Source organism: Acipenser ruthenus, chromosome 15 (genome assembly GCF_902713425.1).
Source record: "Acipenser ruthenus chromosome 15, fAciRut3.2 maternal haplotype, whole genome shotgun sequence".
NCBI classification, from domain to species: Eukaryota; Metazoa; Chordata; class Actinopteri; order Acipenseriformes; family Acipenseridae; genus Acipenser; species Acipenser ruthenus.
The window spans coordinates 3,140,769-3,158,777 of record NC_081203.1 but is presented as its reverse complement, the minus strand read 5'-3'; the positions used below and the strand labels follow the sequence as shown (position 1 = coordinate 3,158,777).

Below are 18,009 nucleotides of genomic sequence, written 5' to 3'. Positions count from 1 at the left end.
TGAACTGTGAATCGTATAATTACAATTCTGCAGGTGTGCCAATGTTCAAGCCTAATTACAATTATATTGTAATTGATTACGAATTAGACAATTACAATTGACCCAGGTCGGGTGTTAAAATCATTACAATATCCCCTCTTATCTACATACGGTCAAAGTTTGATTGACAGTAGTGGGACTCCACGGCTACACAGAATATCGAATGGCCAAAACACATTTAAAACACACACGCTCACCTTGCAGTGTTTCATCACAGACGAACCACAACGACTACCTGCGGACAGACTGGCAACCCGTTTATTTCAGTCCACAACAACAGCGCTCGATTATGCTAAAGTATTTTATTTATATATTTAATTTTAAATATAAAAATCACAAGTTACAAACAGTCAAGTATGAAGGAAAAAAAAAACTTGTACATCAACCAAAAAAGACGCTCTCGTTTACAAAACAGTATCATAAAACATGACCCACACATAACTGTCGTTTTTAATAATACGCAGTTGTTTTTTCATCCGGCTATTCGGATCTTGAGCCGAATGGGTGCGTGTGGGGGGATTAACATATCAAAAAAAGGAAAAAAACCAGCCCGCTGGTTTTAAAAAAAAAACCCAAAACGAATTAAAATCAAATAATAAAATCTGTGTAACACAGTGAAATGAAGAACCTGTTATTAATACCTACAGACAGCGGTATAGGGTTAAACAGAACCGCCGTTATTAAACAAGACACGTGTTTCAGCGTTCAACTTCAGAACACGTCACCACGACACAGAAAAGGGCACCATTTATACTTTAATACTCGCTTGCTAAACCTTGCAACACTTCGCTATCAGAACAGTGGAAAGGATGAGTGTGTTCCAAGCTGGCGGGATACGCGGTTAATCAACAGCCTAGAAACCTGTGCAAGAACAGTTGCCTGGCCGGTGCACAGATATGCACAATAACGAAAGGAGCTGCTTGATACAGAAAACGCAACGCAAGCAGGTCTAGTCCCTCTGCTGATGACTGTAGGGTTTTTTTGTCATGAATTAATTTCTGGATTTTTTTTTTTTTTTAGGGTAAAACAATTAGAACAATTAGATTTCCAAATTGTGGAAATTACCCCAGTGTCTTATCCACTAGAGGTCGCTGTTTGATGCACCTGCTCTACATCTTAAAACAGTTTGTACCCTCTTGGTTAAAGACAGGGCTCTTTCCAGGTTATGTGGATGGGGCAGATCATTGTTTTAAAAAAATAAATGCATAATGCAGCACCTGGTTTATTTTCCTATTATGGCACATTTCAATCAATTTCTTTATTAAGAACTCTTGTGTTCGCATTGCAAGCCCTGAACTAAAGTCACATATAATTCAAGCTGCACCTCTTAATTAAAACTGCTGTAGAATAGGAAACTAAGGCAGGCGCTGTATTTAACTGAATCCACCCCACACCGAGTAGAGTGGATGCAGAAGAGCCATGCAATAGAGGCAACACAAACAGTTCTGTTGTGGTCTATATAGCTCCACAGTAGCAGCCAGAGTGACCCTAAGAGACAAAGCTTATTGCTAGGAAATGCTAAGGAAGGACCATACAAAAGTCAAGCAGCTCACAGACTTAATGAAGAACTTCACGTTGTTTCTCTCTCGTACAAGCTAGCCCAGCTGGCATGCACGAGAACAACTGTTTTTGTGGAGAAAAAAGAAACCTAGCCGTCTCGGTTCGTTTAGGAGAAGGCCTCCCTGAACAGAAACACGCTGTGCATCGCTCTTCAGGCAAACGCAGGCTCATGTCAAATCACAACAGTCACTGCCTGCGTGAAGCAATCTCTACTCATACTAATAATAATACAACAACAACAACAAGACAGCTGGTTAAGTCTCCAAGAGCACAGGATCAGGGTTCAATTGGTTTAAAACAGTTACAAACTGGACCACAATCCCTGCCCTCACTTACACCAGTATGGAGGAAAACTGCAAGTGGAGCACTGGAAAGGAGGCTGTGTTGAACAGACCCCCTCCACAAGGGAAGAGGCAGATTTCAATGCGCTCTCAGCACTAGCAGAATCCCCCCCCCCCCCCCCGACACAATCAAGACTGATCTCTCCTCTTACACAGGGTTCAAATAGCATTTCACTTCCAATGGACATCCCTTTTCTCATGGAGCCACACAATACAGAATATATTCTGATGATCCGCTGGTTACAAATGCTTCGCACCCAGTATTCTGTATTGGTTCTCTCTGCTCTCACAATACAGCCTTTTAGGCAAAATACTCCCGCAGTTCACTTGAACACTTCAAAACCGCATTTCCCAGACAACCTGGCTGTCCGGAAAGATGTTAATACAACAGAACTACATTTCCCATCACCCTTTGCATCTCAAGAGATCAACTCTCTGTGCGGTGCAGCAGCAATAGCTCCTGGGAAACGTAGTCTTCAGAACATCCTACAAGTCAATACGTAAAACAGCAATATATAGTTCTAGACATTTAAGAGATCTTCCCTGGTCACCCTTTTTGTTTTCAGTGGCTGTCGTCCAGCAGTAGCAATTCTTATTAATATTAGTAGTATAATCTTTAACATGTCACACTGGCATGTCGGAACCCCATTAGTGGTATACAGTATATATAATCTATACATCTATCATTAACATTATGAAAGGTACTAGGACGACACACAGTGAAGGTGGTACAGGAACAGCAGCTTCACAGGTTTGGTAGCTGTTCCACAATGGTCTCCAGTAGAGGGAGCAACTCCACTTGCTCGCACAGTAACACTATGTATTACAATATTTAATGGCTCTCGATTACCACCGGTTCAAACACACCAGCCGACACCCTGGAAAAGACAGGAAAGGAGAAAAGGTTACTACAGTTCACACAGTGCACAGACAGGGGTCGCTATTGAGCAAACAGACACGTGTCATTAGATTGATGGTGGTGTGTATTTACTTAGTCTCTGTAGAACTACACACATTGACATATTCACTCCGTTTATTCTAAATAACCAAAAGCGATTGAAATGACAAATGTGAAACTGAACTGTAAAATCGATCAATTATAATTACAGATACGCAGTTGTGTCAAGATTCAAAAACACGATTACACTAACATTGTAATTGCATTTGCTTCCGAATTGAACCCGGGTGTGGAACCCGGGGTAACCCGTACCTGTTTCTCAGCTGAATCCCGCTCAGGGCAGTGGTGCCGTCTCTGCTGACAAACAGCCTCAAGTTACTGTCTGCAAGCGAAAAAACAGAACAGCCACATTACAATGAAATCAAGAGACAGAGGGCATCATGGGAAAGAACCAGAAAGAACCACACCACAGCATTCAAAAACACAAGGCAATGCAGTAACGCTGCTACCAGTGCCTTTTAATCTGGCTACAGCTGGTATAGATGGTCTGTTGAACCCCAAACTCTGTGGCAAATGTTTTACATCCTAAATTCTCTTTTTATATCTTTATTACCCTTCTTTTTATTCTTATGTAGCTGTTTTTGTGCACATGTTTTACTCATCAACTACAAGTAAATAAATACTAAATACTAAAAGAAATCCAATAAACTCAACGACAGGAACGTTTCCACTAGAAAGGGTTTCCCAGTGCCTGGACTTCCGGTCGAAACGTTTGAAAAATCGATCACGCTTCTCTCAGTATTTTGAAATCTAGCACTGTTGAGCGATTCACAGTCCTGGCTGGTTCACCTTCGTTGTTGCTGACGTCGCTGAAGTCTTGGCTCTGAACGATCTTCTCCACGATGTCGTCCGCGTCCATCCGCGTGTCGTCCACCCAGGTGGGGTGGCTTTCCACCGAGTCCTTCTTCCTTCTGCGGGGCAGAGGCAAGGGCAAGATCAGCCATTGCAAAAATCAAAACTACACGCCCCAGAGCAAGAGCAGAACGAAGGTCAAAAAACACACAATCCCTACACTGAAGACTGCAGCAGCAGGAGTTCTCTAAACGCTGCTAACAGAACCAAGCAGGTTCGACTCTGAACGGACGATTCCCTCTCTAGGAGGATACAGGGGCTGGTACCTGGCAGGTCTGTCTGGCAGCACGGCAGGCCGGGGGGGGCGTGGGGGTCTCTCGGGGCGGCTGGGCTCCCTCTCCCCCTCGGCGCTCTCCACTGCCATGCTGAGCCCCCCCGAGGCGCTGCTGCTGGTGGAGGTGTTGCGACGGTGTGTCAGGTCTGACATGCTGGAGGAGCGCGAGTGCTCTGTGCTGTAACCTGGAGAGGAGAGGGCAGAGAGGGGAGGGCATGAGAGGGGACTGCGCCACGCTCTAACCTGGGACACAAGGCAAGCCACGAGAAACACTACAACCCACGCCGTGGCTGCAAGTCCACAAATCACAGCTACCAGAAATAACCATTTGAGGAATCTCATTTCAGGGATTAGCCCCAGGGTATAGGTAACAAGCTCAGGTGGGCCTTATTAACCCTTTCATGCACAGCGAAAAACACACTTCTAGTCTTTACATGGGGAAATATGGCAGACGCAAATGCATTAGAAATAATGTCAACGAAAATATATATTTGTGTGTCCAAAACTTCTTTTTTCTTTCAATATTTCATGCATGAAAGGGTTAAACTCATGGTCAAATTAGGAATGGGTCAAGCTGCTATGCAACGGGACGCCCTAGCAAGAAGGAACGAAAGTGCAAGTAAATTTTGTTAAAAAGGCAGACATTATATACTCAAAAAAAAAGAAGATTACACCTCCACCCACACCAAGGAAAAACTCCAAACCATGCAAAGAACGGATCAGATTTCACCCTTGGGTTTAATTTCGAAAGGGTGATTATTATTATTATTATTATGATGATGATGATCTGAAAAGGTCATTCTGACAATTTGGATGGATTAGCTGGCAAACCTCTGTCTCTACACGGGGTGACAGGAGTGGGGCTTCCCTCCGAAGAGAGAATGTTAGGAAGGGAGGTGGGCAAGATACCGAGCTGTTTCCTGCCTTGGACACAAGCAAAACCACAAACAGACGTTACCAGAAATCACTGAACGCTTCCCAGCTGCAAACATAAGCCTTACGTCTGCAAGTTTTACTTTACCAAAATCTAGATCGACACACGCAGCACTTGAACTTAATCTCTGTATACTTTTTCAGTTACAGGGGCCTGAAACCTAGTCTCCTGAAATCAAGTTCCAAGCCACTAAGTGGCTTCGTGTTCCCTCAGCTGTAAAACAGTTATCTTTACAATACAATGTCTATCTATAGATACAGCAGGATGCGTCAATGTGCGTGTGCATTTACTGGAGACATCGATAAAGCCATCTAAAGGGTTTTTGCTGTCAGTTTCTTGTACTCCAGCACATGCAGAATGTGTGTGTGTTTCTACACAGTTTACTGTAAAGCGAGACACCCTGTGCCAGCATGCATTGCGATGCTTGATAAGATCGGTCTGCACTGTCCCGCTACCTGATATCTTGGATTGCTGGCTGGCGTAGCTCGAGTTTCTGGAATGACCCGTGTGGAAAACTTCATCTGGACTCGACAGGTTCTGATCCGGTTCCTCGGACAGACCTGCAGATTAGAAAGAAGAGATTGAGGACAGTCAAGTTAGACGCAACACATAGAAAATGGAGCTTCAGCATCTCTGTGGGGAGGAAAAACCACCAAGAAATGGATCCTTTTTAGGCTTCAGGTTTCTTATTTTATATTGAGGCATTATAAAAGCTTCTGAAGGGCTTTATCTGCAGAATTAACAGAAACATTTAGACTTCACTTCTGCGGTTAAGAAAATTACAGCAAGTTATCCTAACAATATAGTTAAAGAGAAAATGAAAAACAGCAGGCAGCTCCAAAAACACTCCAAAAAATTACAAAGTAGCCGGTCTTCAAATGAGGCCAGCAGCACTTAAAAATGGGTTAAACATAAAAAGAGTATTTCTCTCTTTAGATGTGTGCTCTGTGCAGGGGATGGCGTCTGTAACAGCGGCTGCTTGAGTTCTTAATGGTTTAGAATGCGTCACATGGTGCTGAACAGCCAGCACTGTGCCCTGCCCTGGCTCTCTGTATGTGCAGCAGCATGGAGGCTGTGAGGACTCTCCCCCGGCTTACCGGAGCTGAGCATGGAGGCGCGGGTTTTCAGCTGCCTGACAGTGGTGATGCCGGTAGGGGGGACGCTGCTGATGCTGCCCCCTCCCGTCCCCTCCCCCTCGCCCTTGCAGTCCAGCTGCAGGGAGTGATCCAGTCCGGGGATGGAGATGGATTTGGCAGTGTTGGGAGGCCTGCAAAGAGAATACAGTGAAACCCAACCCCCGAACACAGGGCCTTAATATTGAATACTGAACTACATGGACAGACAGAGGCGTCTTTTAAGGTCTACTCAGGGATGCAATCAAGACTCCCGTTGCACAGCAGTTGGATCCATTTACTATCCGCTTGAAATGATTACAGTAAAGCCATAGAGAGGAATACTCACGTTTTGAAGCAGGGGTCTCCGGACAGCAGGGTCATCCCTATAGTTACCTGGTTTCAAATACAGAGAGGAGTCAGCAGAGCCTGCGCTCTCATGACAGGGAAACACTGCCATCTCTCTAACAGTGAAGGCTTTTTCTACTGTAGCTGTAGTTAAACCTGTGGCAGGCCGATCATAATATTAGGCAGTTTACAACTCGTGGTTTTCAATCCCAGTTCTTTTTAAAATCAGTTCCTTCGAAGGAATTGGAATCGATATTTTAGAGACATTATTCAACTGCTTTCATTTGAAGGCAATTTAATTGACTAACAAAAGCGTGACTTCAATTGAAGTCATTTGTTGCCACGGTTACCGAGAAGCTAATTTGAACAGAACACTGCTAATTGCAACTTTGATCACTGATGTGTTGGAATTGATTAAAAGGGAATGGCAATTGGAAATGGATTTTAAAATGGAATTGAAAAACAGGAATTGACCCGAACCCTGGCAGTAGATATTATTATTATTATTAAGAAGCTATAGCAAATACAGCAGGGGTGCCCAATCCTGGTCCTGGAGGGCCGGTGTCCTCCTGGCTTTTGTTGCAACTGTGCCCTAAATTACTTAATTGGACCAATCAAGCACTTATTAGAAGCTTAATTGGTCCAATTAAGCAATTTAGTGTACAGTTGGCACAAAAACCAGGAGGGACACCGGCCCTCCAGGTCCAGGATTGGGCACCCCTGAAATACAGTGTAATGGAAATAAATAACCATGGCATTTCTAAAAATAATACAATAAATGAAAGTGGTACAGCGTGATACAATAGCAGAGAGACATGAGCTCTATGCTGCGGGACGTCCCGGCGCAGCTCACCTTTAGGATGGAGTTGTCTTGCCGGGTGTTTTTGGTGTCATACCCTTCCAGCAAGCAGCAGCGTGCAGTGGAGCCTGAGCCAGCAAACTCCGCCATGTTGAGATCAGCAAAACCAAGCTGCAAGACAAGGGGGGGAAAAACACCTTACAATAAACTTTACATAAACTTTACACAGACCGCCTGAAACGAAGAGCAGGCGCCATCAATCTGCAACGCACACTTTAGCAATCTGTCCAAAGACAGCACTGTGTACAAAACAGAGCAGGTATTTTTTCTGTTTTGATTACTTGACCATCGCACTGTGTGTGTGTGTTTTAATTTTTTCCTTTATATATCCCAGCCCTGTTTTATTCAGCTACTCACTTTTAAACCCAAGATGTGTGTGGAGGTTTTCCTTGCACGTATGTTGAGGTGCGCCACCTCCGTCAGAGATGAACTGCACCCTGACGGAAACCGACTGGCACAGCAGACTGCTACAGAAACTTGATGCACCAAATTAAAAATCCTGCCGTAGCTCAGGAGATGCAAGCACAGGTTCGACACAGACAGGGAACGCTTAGGTTAGATCTTCTAAAGCTGGCTAGTACCAACCAAGACACGAACGTCTTTGAATTAGAAGTGGATTACGGTAATGTGCTCGGCGCTAATGACGCTTCTCGAATATGTTCAGGGACGCTACGGCAAAATCAAATCACATGTGGTTCAAACTTAATCAGCAGCATAGAGAGATCTAAAAATAGGATAAGTCATATCGATTTGTGTATCGATATGACTGGAGGAGAAGCATTGGCAGGAGGTTCGAAACAATTCCCAAATCCGATCTTTAAAACCAGAGAAGATGATCAGCTTCCATCTTCATACTATGGATTTGAACGTGATGATCTGCACGCCAAGCCCATGCCTCAATGTCAGAAGTCTCCAGTCCGTTTCAGTTTATAGGTGTTATCTGGACTCTCGCAGCAGGCAGGCATGCAGGCAGGCAGGCAGTGTTTTTCTCAGCTGCATCCCAGTGATCGCAGCCAGTAAGTGGTTAATTTTCCTCTGAGATGTTATGTAATCAAGGGCATGCTGGCGGAGGAAGGTTACTGTGAAACGCGCTCAGTCATGAACACACACACACACACTCTCTTTCTGCCTGAAGTCGCGCCTCGGTAAACAGCGCATTGTGAAATTATTTCTGGATGTTGTGTAATCGCTAATAGGAATCTCACTCTTGGGTATTTGTACATGCGGGACAGTGCAGAGCAGCGATGGACCATTTGAAATGAAAAGCATACAAAAAGCTTGTCTGTAAAAAAAAACCCTCAGGCTTTTAGTACACTTTCATTCTTTAAATGTACAACAAAAAATGAAAGAAAAACGCTGTAGACCCTGTAGCACTCTGAACAGTATAGTGCGCTGTACTGAGCAGGGCTATTCAATGTGTTGCATTGGTGTGTGTGGATATCTTATATAAAATGCCAGCTGTTTTGCATTTTATGTAAGCACAGTTTTGTGTTGACCTCCATTAAAACTCATTTATATGCTTTGATATTTTAGGTTTCAGAAGCATAAAAGTGAATTGTTTTCTACTTACAGAGATGGACATAAGACTCCTACTGCTTAGCACTTTCATCCATTCCAGACTTTAATACAAGCTTGATTAGCCACAGTGTACAGGTAACAAGCTCTGGTGTGTCTTATTAAACTCACAGTAAAACCTGGAATGGATCAGACTGCTATGCAATGGGAGCTTTTTTCCCATTCCTGACTTAGCTCTAGGAATCTATATGGTATACATTCCCATGTAATAAGCAGTCCAATCACCACTCCCTTCACAAGTTTATAAGGAAAACAAAAAAGATTGCAAGTGCCCCAATTGTTTCCAGAGCCGGTCACAAAACAATTAAAATTTGGCACAGCAGGTTCTTTCACTAGCCTTGTGTCTATTTGAGTTGGATCTGGTTCTCAGTAGCCCTCAATAGCTATTCCAAAACCCCTAGTGACTTTGATACATTTGGCACTCTCTGTCTGGCAGGGGTGCCCAGGACTGACTGGCAGTAGACAGTGTCAAAGTCCCTGGCATTTCACATGCACTGAATCACAGCGACAGGAGCAGGGTACTCGCGATTAGTTTGCGCAGGGTACTGATGCAGTTAACTGTCAGGTTTTTTTTTGTTTTCCCCCCTATAGGAAACTCACTCACTGCCTGCAAGTCTCCACATGATCTCTGCTTGTGGTTAAGCAGGAATGACGCATCTCTTCGTGTGACAATCCTAAGACGTCAGGCTGCCCTTTGCAAGCTCCCGTGGGAAACCAGTTCCTCTGAGAAAATGCATTGCGAGACTGAAGGATTATAAACAAGACTGCTGGCTTTTCCAAAGCGTTCTGCATGATGAAATGCAGCTGTCACCCCCGATCAGCACAGCAGCAAACCGCTGTACGATGAAATTCATACCATTGACTGAGTCCCACAAACGGGACATCTGTGTCACACTGACGCTCTCTGAATACAGCCCTGAATTGCACTCCACGCGCCCTGTGGCAGAAAGGCAGCTCTGTTCTGTGCCCAGGGTTCTGGCCCCACAGCTAGACAATGTTCTCATTTGTTTCCAAGGTGTCTGAATCTGCTGGCACAATGGAAACTGATCTCTCCGTTTCCTCCTGGATTCTGGCAGCAACAGCAGAGACGGGAGGGCGAACGAAGTTAAAATGTAATAAAGGAAACAGAGGCAAATGTTTAAAAGCACAACATCCTTTTCAAGGAATGCCATTCCCTCCGCTTGCTTCCTCAAAGCACCGGGGTCGTCCCCCGATCAGAGACTTCATTAGGCCCGCTGCCAGCTGGACTCCACCGCGTACAACAATTCATAAACAAGAACGAACACAGCGCTAAAAAAATTAAAGAATCGCCTTTTATCACAGGAAAGCAATCCGCCTCAGCAATCAAGATTTTCTCCTGATATACTTAAACAGGAACGATCACCTTTAGCTTGCATTTCATTAACTTTAAAAATGAAAAAAAAAATCACAACTTTCACAAAATCGCATTCATGGGTTCAAGTCTAAAAAGCTCCGTTTTGAAAACTGGTAAATAAAAAGCATCAGTACTTGCATTGATCACTGGGACCGACAGGGCAGAACTCCGCTGAAAACCAAACAATTTACTTTAGTGAATTCCATAGCTGAATCCTTTGGGAAGGAACAGCTGCTGTACAAGTTACACAACAGCCCTAACCACACCATGACTGCGAGACTTTGTGACGACCGCAGAACACACACGAGTACTGGTTGTTTTGATGGCATTTCTGATGCTCTGTTCTTGTTTTCATCTCGTCTCCTTGAAGAAACACCCTCTCAATTCCAGCGTGACATGTGCTCTTTATCATCCTCGATCGCTGTTCCTGCACTCAGATATTCGTCATGGTTAATTAAGACACCAGCATGTTTTACCATTGTGGTCTCCAAGCAAGCCTGAGCAAGATGTGTAGAGACCAAGGCTCCAGAGATGCGTACCACTGGTATCTTCCCCTCCAAACAGGGAGTTTGTTTTACAACGGCAAAAATATAATGTTGGTAAAAGAAAAGTACAGAGCAGTGCCTAGCAATTAACAGAATTCGTTAAACAAACAAACAAAAAAAACACACCTTAAAGCCACGCCACTAATTATTATTATTTTTTTAACCATCTCTATAACAAACTGTTAAGAAGACAAAAGTATAAGCGTACATTTTGATGAAAAGATCCTGAAATCCAACTTCACCGTTAACAGACCCAAACAACGCTTTTCACTCCAACAAAAACAAACACAGCACAGCCACCAGGGTCACAATCGGACACAAAGCTTTGTCCACTCGTTTCAACTCAGCAAATGCCTGCAGCATGTGTTTGAACTCAAGCAAGCTTTCTCTTCCCATACTCTCATCTCCCCTGGGAGTGGTGCATTCCAGTGAGAGGGGGCTGCAGAACTCAGGTCTTTCAGGAACTACTGTAAAAACATTTTTTTAAAGTTTCATGAACTTTTGAATTGTGCCGTTTGTTCCAGGGCACGGGCTCTTGTCTGTACCAAAAATCTGTGATTTCTTATACGCGATTATAAAATCATAACCCTACAGGACGAATGTAGCCCCTGATTATGAGGACTCCAGCGCATGCATGTGTGTGTGCTTTTTATTCATGCAGCTGGAAAGGTTTGATTCAGGCAGCTTGCTTTGCGTTTAAGATCTGTGAATACAGCACAGTGTGCGAGGGAGCAGGAGACGCTGTGTAAAGCTGTGCTCCACCGGCAGTATTGGACCCTGGGGAGTCCAGCAGACTTCCTGTGCGGTCGGAGTGCCGGTGTGTTCCGTCTCCAAGCCTCTTCTCCATTGCATTGCCTCCTCTGGTTGTGCAACGTGTTTGTTCCTGCCCAGCTCTGCTGCCTGCTGTTCTCTGGGGAAAGCAGGGAAGTTGATAGCGATGTCTCTTAAACGCTTCTTACCTTGGAGTAGGTCTTTCCGCCTTTGAGCTCCTGCAATAAAAACAGGAAAAGGGAATTAATCTTTGACTAACTGGACCTATTATTAGACTGTTTCCAGTCGAAGAAGAGTGGGGCAAGGGTAGTGTTAAAACACAGGGCAGAGAGAGAGAGAGAGAGAGAGAGAGAGAGAGAGAGAGAGAGAGAGAGAGAGAGAGAGTCACAACAACACACACCTTCACAGACTAGCAGGCTCTTCAAGAGTTTATGCTTGCATTACTGTTTGATAATGATGCACAGAATCGTTTTGCTCACATCATAAATTAACACATCAGGATCAAATCACTCATTTCCAGCGTTGCTTTCCAATTAGTTCTGGGGGTTCTCCACATGTCAGGGATGGAAATGAGACTCCCATTGCACAGCAGTGTCACCCATTCCAGGTCTTAACACAACCTGGATTCATCACAGCGTATAGGTAACAAGCTCAGGTGTCTTATTAAACTCGTAGTAAAACCAGGAATGGATCAAACTGCTATGCAATGGGAGTCTTATTTCCATCCCTGCATGTTGCCCCTGTCAATTAAACAGGCTTTCTATCAGTTCATCGTAACAAGAACCACATGCATGTTTGTGTAGGACTGGTGTGCACGTTTCTCTAGGGATAAAAAAAACAATACAAAACAACAACAAAATGCATCAGAGTGGCTCTAGGCAACAGATTTAATACATCTGCAATGGAACAATACCATGCTCACTGCAGCACCCTCCAGCTTACTGGTAATAAAACTGGAGCGAGGACTTTGGTGAGACTGATTCAGCACCTCATTAAATAACCATTGCCAGTTAGGAGGTCCAGAGGGTAGCGGATTGGAGAATTCAGAAGCTGCACTGTCCATTAGGTACGCTTCGTGATCTAAAGAAAGACAGCGTCCTTGTGTTGGGAGCAGAGGGCAGGGCTGCTGTGCAGTACAGGTCACTGCTTCCTTTGACTGGGTCCTGTGTTTCCACTGTGGAGTGCTGGCAGGGTTTGACACAAACACACACACTATGGATTCATGATCACCAGCGACCCCTCCTGCACAGGATAGGTCGGTGGTATTTTGGATGGATAAAAACGTACCTTGCGAACAGACACTCTGCAGATGCAGGGGTCCAGCAACCCCGTGGTGGGATTGGCACTCATCTTGCATATGAAGCTGAACCTCTTCTTCCAGCGAACACTGTTCTCCAGCACCTCCTCCCTGGAACAAGCAGAACAGACACGTCAGAGAGAGGGGCGAGCACCACACCGCGGTCATACACTCGCACACAGTGATCCGCTACAACACCGACAGTTAAAACTAGAAAAAAAATCAAGTAGACAGCGTTTCATGATTGTGTTTGACGTTAAAGGATGAATAATTTGTTTCCTGTATTTCTCCTTTCACAGATAACGGTGCTAGGGGTGTGTACAGAGTGATCCCCCGATACCATCAATGGGAAACAAGAAGTTTAAATGGGAGGTGACTGGTGCATCCTTAATAGCCCCACCAGGGGCAAGTTCTTGGAATGGGGGAGGGGGTCCCCTTGAAGGAAAAGCAATTACACTGTTTATCTACCCCAAATAAATTACTATACCACAGACAAGCCTGCCCAATTAAAACCAGTACTAAAAGACCCAATCTAAACTGTTGGACGAGGCTCAATCTACACGATGGGTCTCACAGGAAGACGGGCTGATCAGATCCAACTGCCGGACAATCGCTCGTGTGACTTGCATCAGCAGACTGCAGGACAGTGCGACGGGCATTAATGGGTTAAATCTCCCTGCCGGTTTGCCTCCACAACACCTTCATTCAATAACACAAGCTCAATAGGGGTGCGTCCACTCCTAGTTTATGTAAAGAGCGATCTGGTTCCTACGAGGAGACCCACCAAAAGCAAACAGCGTGCGATGCGACGCACCCGAGCCCAGGTGAGCCGTACCTGCGGATCATTGCACAGCCACTGTATTCTGGTAGACTGCTGATTTATAGCTGGTCTTTCTGTACTGATTGCATTAGTGCGTTCAGGAGAGCTGCAGTGACTCCACCCCTGTAGATGCTCAATAGCGAGGTCTACACCACAGCTACTGAGGATTTAAAAGCACATCAGTAGCTTTGATGAGAGTATGCGCTCCCTGCCAGTGCTGGGGTTGGACGTGGCTGTGGAAGCCAGACTTTCTTTCCATTTAAAAGCACGCATCTATACGCAGAGCGGCCGGACATTACCTGGGAGTACAATGCAGTACGTATCCTTATTTAGTCTTGAGATCTGTCCGTCAAAGCCAACCTTTCAAATCCTAACCACGCACACATTGAGCATGCTCCGATTACCCCACAGCGAGAGCTAAAGTTTATTTTGCAGTCTGATGTTTATTTTGGTTTATGCTGCAGGCTACTCAGCACTGGAGACACTCTGTGGTACGTAGTTTCTCTCTATATATAAAAAAAAAAGGGAAGGACTGTGACAACTCAAAAGCAGGCACATGCAAACACACGAATCTAAAGTTATTATTACATGGAAACCTGCTGTGGTGAGAATAGGTCAAAGCCTTGACGTGCATAAACATCCTAAGCAACAAACCACAATGTTCAGTTAATGTTCAATATAGCCTGTACATAAAAGCCTGGAAACACGCACTCTTATCAGACCTAGGGGCTATTACAATGCAAGCGTAACTGAACCTGCACCTGCGTGATCGCAATTCTACCACATAACTGATCCATTACAGTTCAATTAGGCATGTATTTGTCATGCCATCATTATTCATGTATTTTCAAATCGCTGTTGGTGATCCCAAAAAAAAAAATTCTATAGCATGTTTCTGTATTTGCAGCTGTGATTAATTGCCTGGGTTCTTTAGAGCAAACATGTTCACGTGTGGAGTTTGTTACTTTTTAGTTTGACAGGAACACAGTGTCTCGCGCTTTGTGGTCATTTTCAGTTCTTCTTGGAGTTCAGGTGCAATCCCCTTCTCTAATCAGGACTGTATGCTTCAGCTTTCTGCAGTCCCGGTTGTACTGCCCTATTCATCTCTGTTGTGAAGCAGAGATGTAGCAGCTCTCCATTCTGCCCTCTTCAGAAGCTTCCTCCACTGTGTAATAACTGGGACTGCACTGCATCAGGCATGCATGCAGCCTCTCCATCGCATGAAGTTACACATGAAACTCCTCTCCTCCAGTGCAATGATAAGGACTGTAAACTGGCTGCTCCCATTGCTTAACACAAGCAAAACTCCCCTTCACAGCCTACTGTAGCAGAACACAAGCTCCCAACTGGCTACCGAGAAATGCTCCAGCATGGATTTCTACATCGCATTCCCAAGGCTGCAGAAGGCTTTTTAGACAAATAAGAGATGGAATTCAGCATATAATTGTGCCTTGTAATAAACATGCATGTCAAGGCACTACCGTGGGAGTTCATTAAAATCCCATTACATTATCTGATTCAACAGCGCAAACCACCCAGCGAGCCTTAATTACAGTACAGGAATGAGTTGCTGCTGGAAGATTCATTAATGCTTGCAAGGTGGGACAGCAGCCAGGTTTAACTCTGTGATTGTGCGGGGGGGGGGTTACTGTGTGTTCACAGGTATCGCTCTGTGATTGTGCAGAGGGAGGTTACTGTGTGTTCACAGGTATTGCTCTGTTCGATTCTTCACCCTGCGACACGCAGCACTGGCCCTGGACTGCTGTGCTCTTTCAACTGCAGTGCCTAGCACAGATACAGCAAGTGCTGCAGTACACGTTCACAGTGACTTTATATCGCAGCGGAGAAGATCGCTCCCACCAGCTGCTTCACACCGTCACTGCCCTCTGTTTAAGAAGTTCATAAAGAGCAGGGTGAACCATTTGAAATCATCTGTGTAAACAAAAAAAAAACAACTGTAAAATAGACTAATTTGTGTTTCCCTTGCATGTTGATTTTCTACGGGTCAGTATCTGGCTGTGTCAAAACGGAACAAAGAAGAAGGGCCAAAGGTTAAAGCAGTTCAGTGGACTTTAGAAAAAACAAAAAAAACAAAAAACATGCTTACAGTCCTGTGTGTCGCTCTGTCTAAAAGGAGCACTTCCACCCTGACCAGCTGACTCAGTCACAACGCTGGCTCCCGACTTCCTCCTGAGCTGGGACCCTCCAGGGCTGTATCCTGGAACCCAGCCCCCCATCCCCCCCACCCCCAAGCAGAGAGCCTGTCCAGAGCCCCGCTTCCAGGATACAGCTGTGGCAGAGCAACACAAACATGACAGCGAACACGCAGAGGAAGGAATGGGTTGATAAAACAGCAAACCCTACAGTGCTGCGTGTGCGTTCACAGTTCAGTGTGAAGCAGGGCTCTCGGGGTTACTGCATTCACATCTGCCTGGATACCTTTCCTAGAGTCAAACACACAGAGTGCGTGTGTGCGTGTGTGTGTGAGATTGTGGATTAAGTGCTACAGTATAGACATTAGGGTTTTTTTTTGTGAGAAATGAAATGACCATAAGAAATGAAAACTTGTGAAATGAAACTACAGCTACTACAAAATGTCACCACCAGGGGCACCAAGTGGGAAGTTCAAAAACCATGTGAAATCAGAAGAGGTAAAACACCACCACCTCTTCAGTCCTGATCGGTATTATAATTTCTAGAATAATACATTAAGAATGATCTGATCCTCCTCCTCCTCCTCCTCCTCCTCTCTTTTCCTAATCAAAGAGGGAAATGTTTGCATCCACTCTGCAATGGGTTCGCTGCAGTGTCCTCTCCTGCGGGAAACACACTGAAACCAGAGCGCGCTACACAAAGAAATGTCTCTCTCCGACAATGCAGGCTGAATAATAGCACTGTTGTGTTTGAGTCGGGCTGTTGGGAACATGAATCCTTGACTGGAATGCTGTGTACAGACTGCCTCGCCTCGCCTCGCCTGCTGAAAGTGGGTCACCATGTCCCTGCCAGCTGGGTCATTGCTATGCTGTTTACTGCAGCATCGAAACGAACCCCCTGAGGAGATGAGGGCGATCACCGCAGAGCCGACACTGCGGGGTCCGTCTGCTCTGCGAACCCGCGGTCCAGGTCACTGTATAACACAGAACCACCACCAAGCTGCTTATTCAAACCCAAGCCTGCTTTCAAAATCTAAAAAGCTGGAACTGCATCATCTTCCAGATGGGCATGAAGGTGGCTGAAGTACACCGGCCCTGCCATAACAATGATCCTATCAAGTATAAACTTGCACTGCATTCCCCAGTGCAGTTACTATGCTGTATAAGAGAGCTATACGTTTTCTTGTACTGCATTAACTCCCATGTGTTACAGCTGCAGTGTGGTTAAACCACAGTATAGCCACTACCTGGCTATTAGTAATGCTGAATGCACTTTGACTGTGCACAGTCAATTTTCACATCGGTTATGTAAATGGACCAGACAGTCGCCTATTGACACACACATGGAAACAGGGCATAGCACCCTGGGTGTTACTTAAGACTCCTAAAACAACGTTGCAGCTCAGTGGTGACCGGTTGGCCCTGGTCACTCCCATTTGTGTTGCCACAGGCCCATTAGGACTCCGGGCTCTGCTTTATCGGATCAGTGCGGTCACTATGTGAAAGCCCTGCTACAGGATCAGAACAATCCTGAAAACCACAACAATACAACTGGACTTAAAAAGACACTGAAGAACATAGAGCTCCAGCTCTAAATGATAGCTTGGACGACTACCGTACGCAACTGGAAACACAAAAGGAGCTTTTAATTAAATGAACAAAAACTAGCGATTTATTTCAGCTCTCCCAGGAAAATGACTGTAGGGCAGTAGATTTTAAATGACGTATGTCTTTGAACAGTAGCTTCGGGGCACGGATGCGGTTTCAGATAAATACTTGATTTAAATACCCTCTAACCACATTACATGCTCCAGATTGCTCTCCCCAAAAATCTTGGTTTTCCCCGGGGCGAATCTATGGCTAGAGCAGTTTTTTTTTTTATTTTAGCATGTGTTACAAAGTAACTTGCCATCAGAAAACGGTAGCTTCTGAAGATTTAATTCCCAAACACCTGACCTCGCTTGCTCAGTGTCCGAAGACAAAGGATTTCTAAATCCTTCCCTTTACAGGGAGACGGACACACTCAGTAAATCACCCAGGGAGAAAAGCACCAGCCTATCTCATAACCCTAAACCTTCGGGGGAAGATTAGACCTAATCAGATTGAGAAGGGCCCACGTGCGGCTTAAAAACGCCTGCAGTCTGAGCTAAGAAGCTGCTTTGACCTGCCAGAATACGCAAGAGCAACACAATGCCA

The 18,009-nt window shown here is 45.0% G+C and overlaps 1 protein-coding gene across 2 annotated transcripts in view; it reads right to left on the bottom strand.

Moving 5' to 3' along the window:
* Positions 1 to 283: 283 nt before the first annotated feature.
* Positions 284 to 18,009, bottom strand: part of LOC117422283 (early estrogen-induced gene 1 protein) — a 45,614-nt gene continuing 27,888 nt past the window's right edge. Inside the window, exons 3-13 of one of the 2 annotated variants that reach the window (XM_034909108.2) lie at positions 12,831 to 12,951; positions 11,732 to 11,761; positions 7,272 to 7,388; positions 6,420 to 6,466; positions 6,056 to 6,225; positions 5,414 to 5,518; positions 4,856 to 4,948; positions 4,017 to 4,209; positions 3,688 to 3,809; positions 3,151 to 3,220; positions 284 to 2,818 (exon numbers count right to left, since the gene is read on the bottom strand). In XM_034909108.2, coding sequence (XP_034764999.2) covers positions 2,773 to 2,818; positions 3,151 to 3,220; positions 3,688 to 3,809; positions 4,017 to 4,209; positions 4,856 to 4,948; positions 5,414 to 5,518; positions 6,056 to 6,225; positions 6,420 to 6,466; positions 7,272 to 7,388; positions 11,732 to 11,761; positions 12,831 to 12,951 — 1,114 coding nt within the window. In that variant the 3' untranslated portion in view covers positions 284 to 2,772. The remainder of the gene's footprint in view (positions 2,819 to 3,150; positions 3,221 to 3,687; positions 3,810 to 4,016; positions 4,210 to 4,855; positions 4,949 to 5,413; positions 5,519 to 6,055; positions 6,226 to 6,419; positions 6,467 to 7,271; positions 7,389 to 11,731; positions 11,762 to 12,830; positions 12,952 to 18,009) is intronic. The other variant, XM_034909109.2, reaches the window with a different exon arrangement.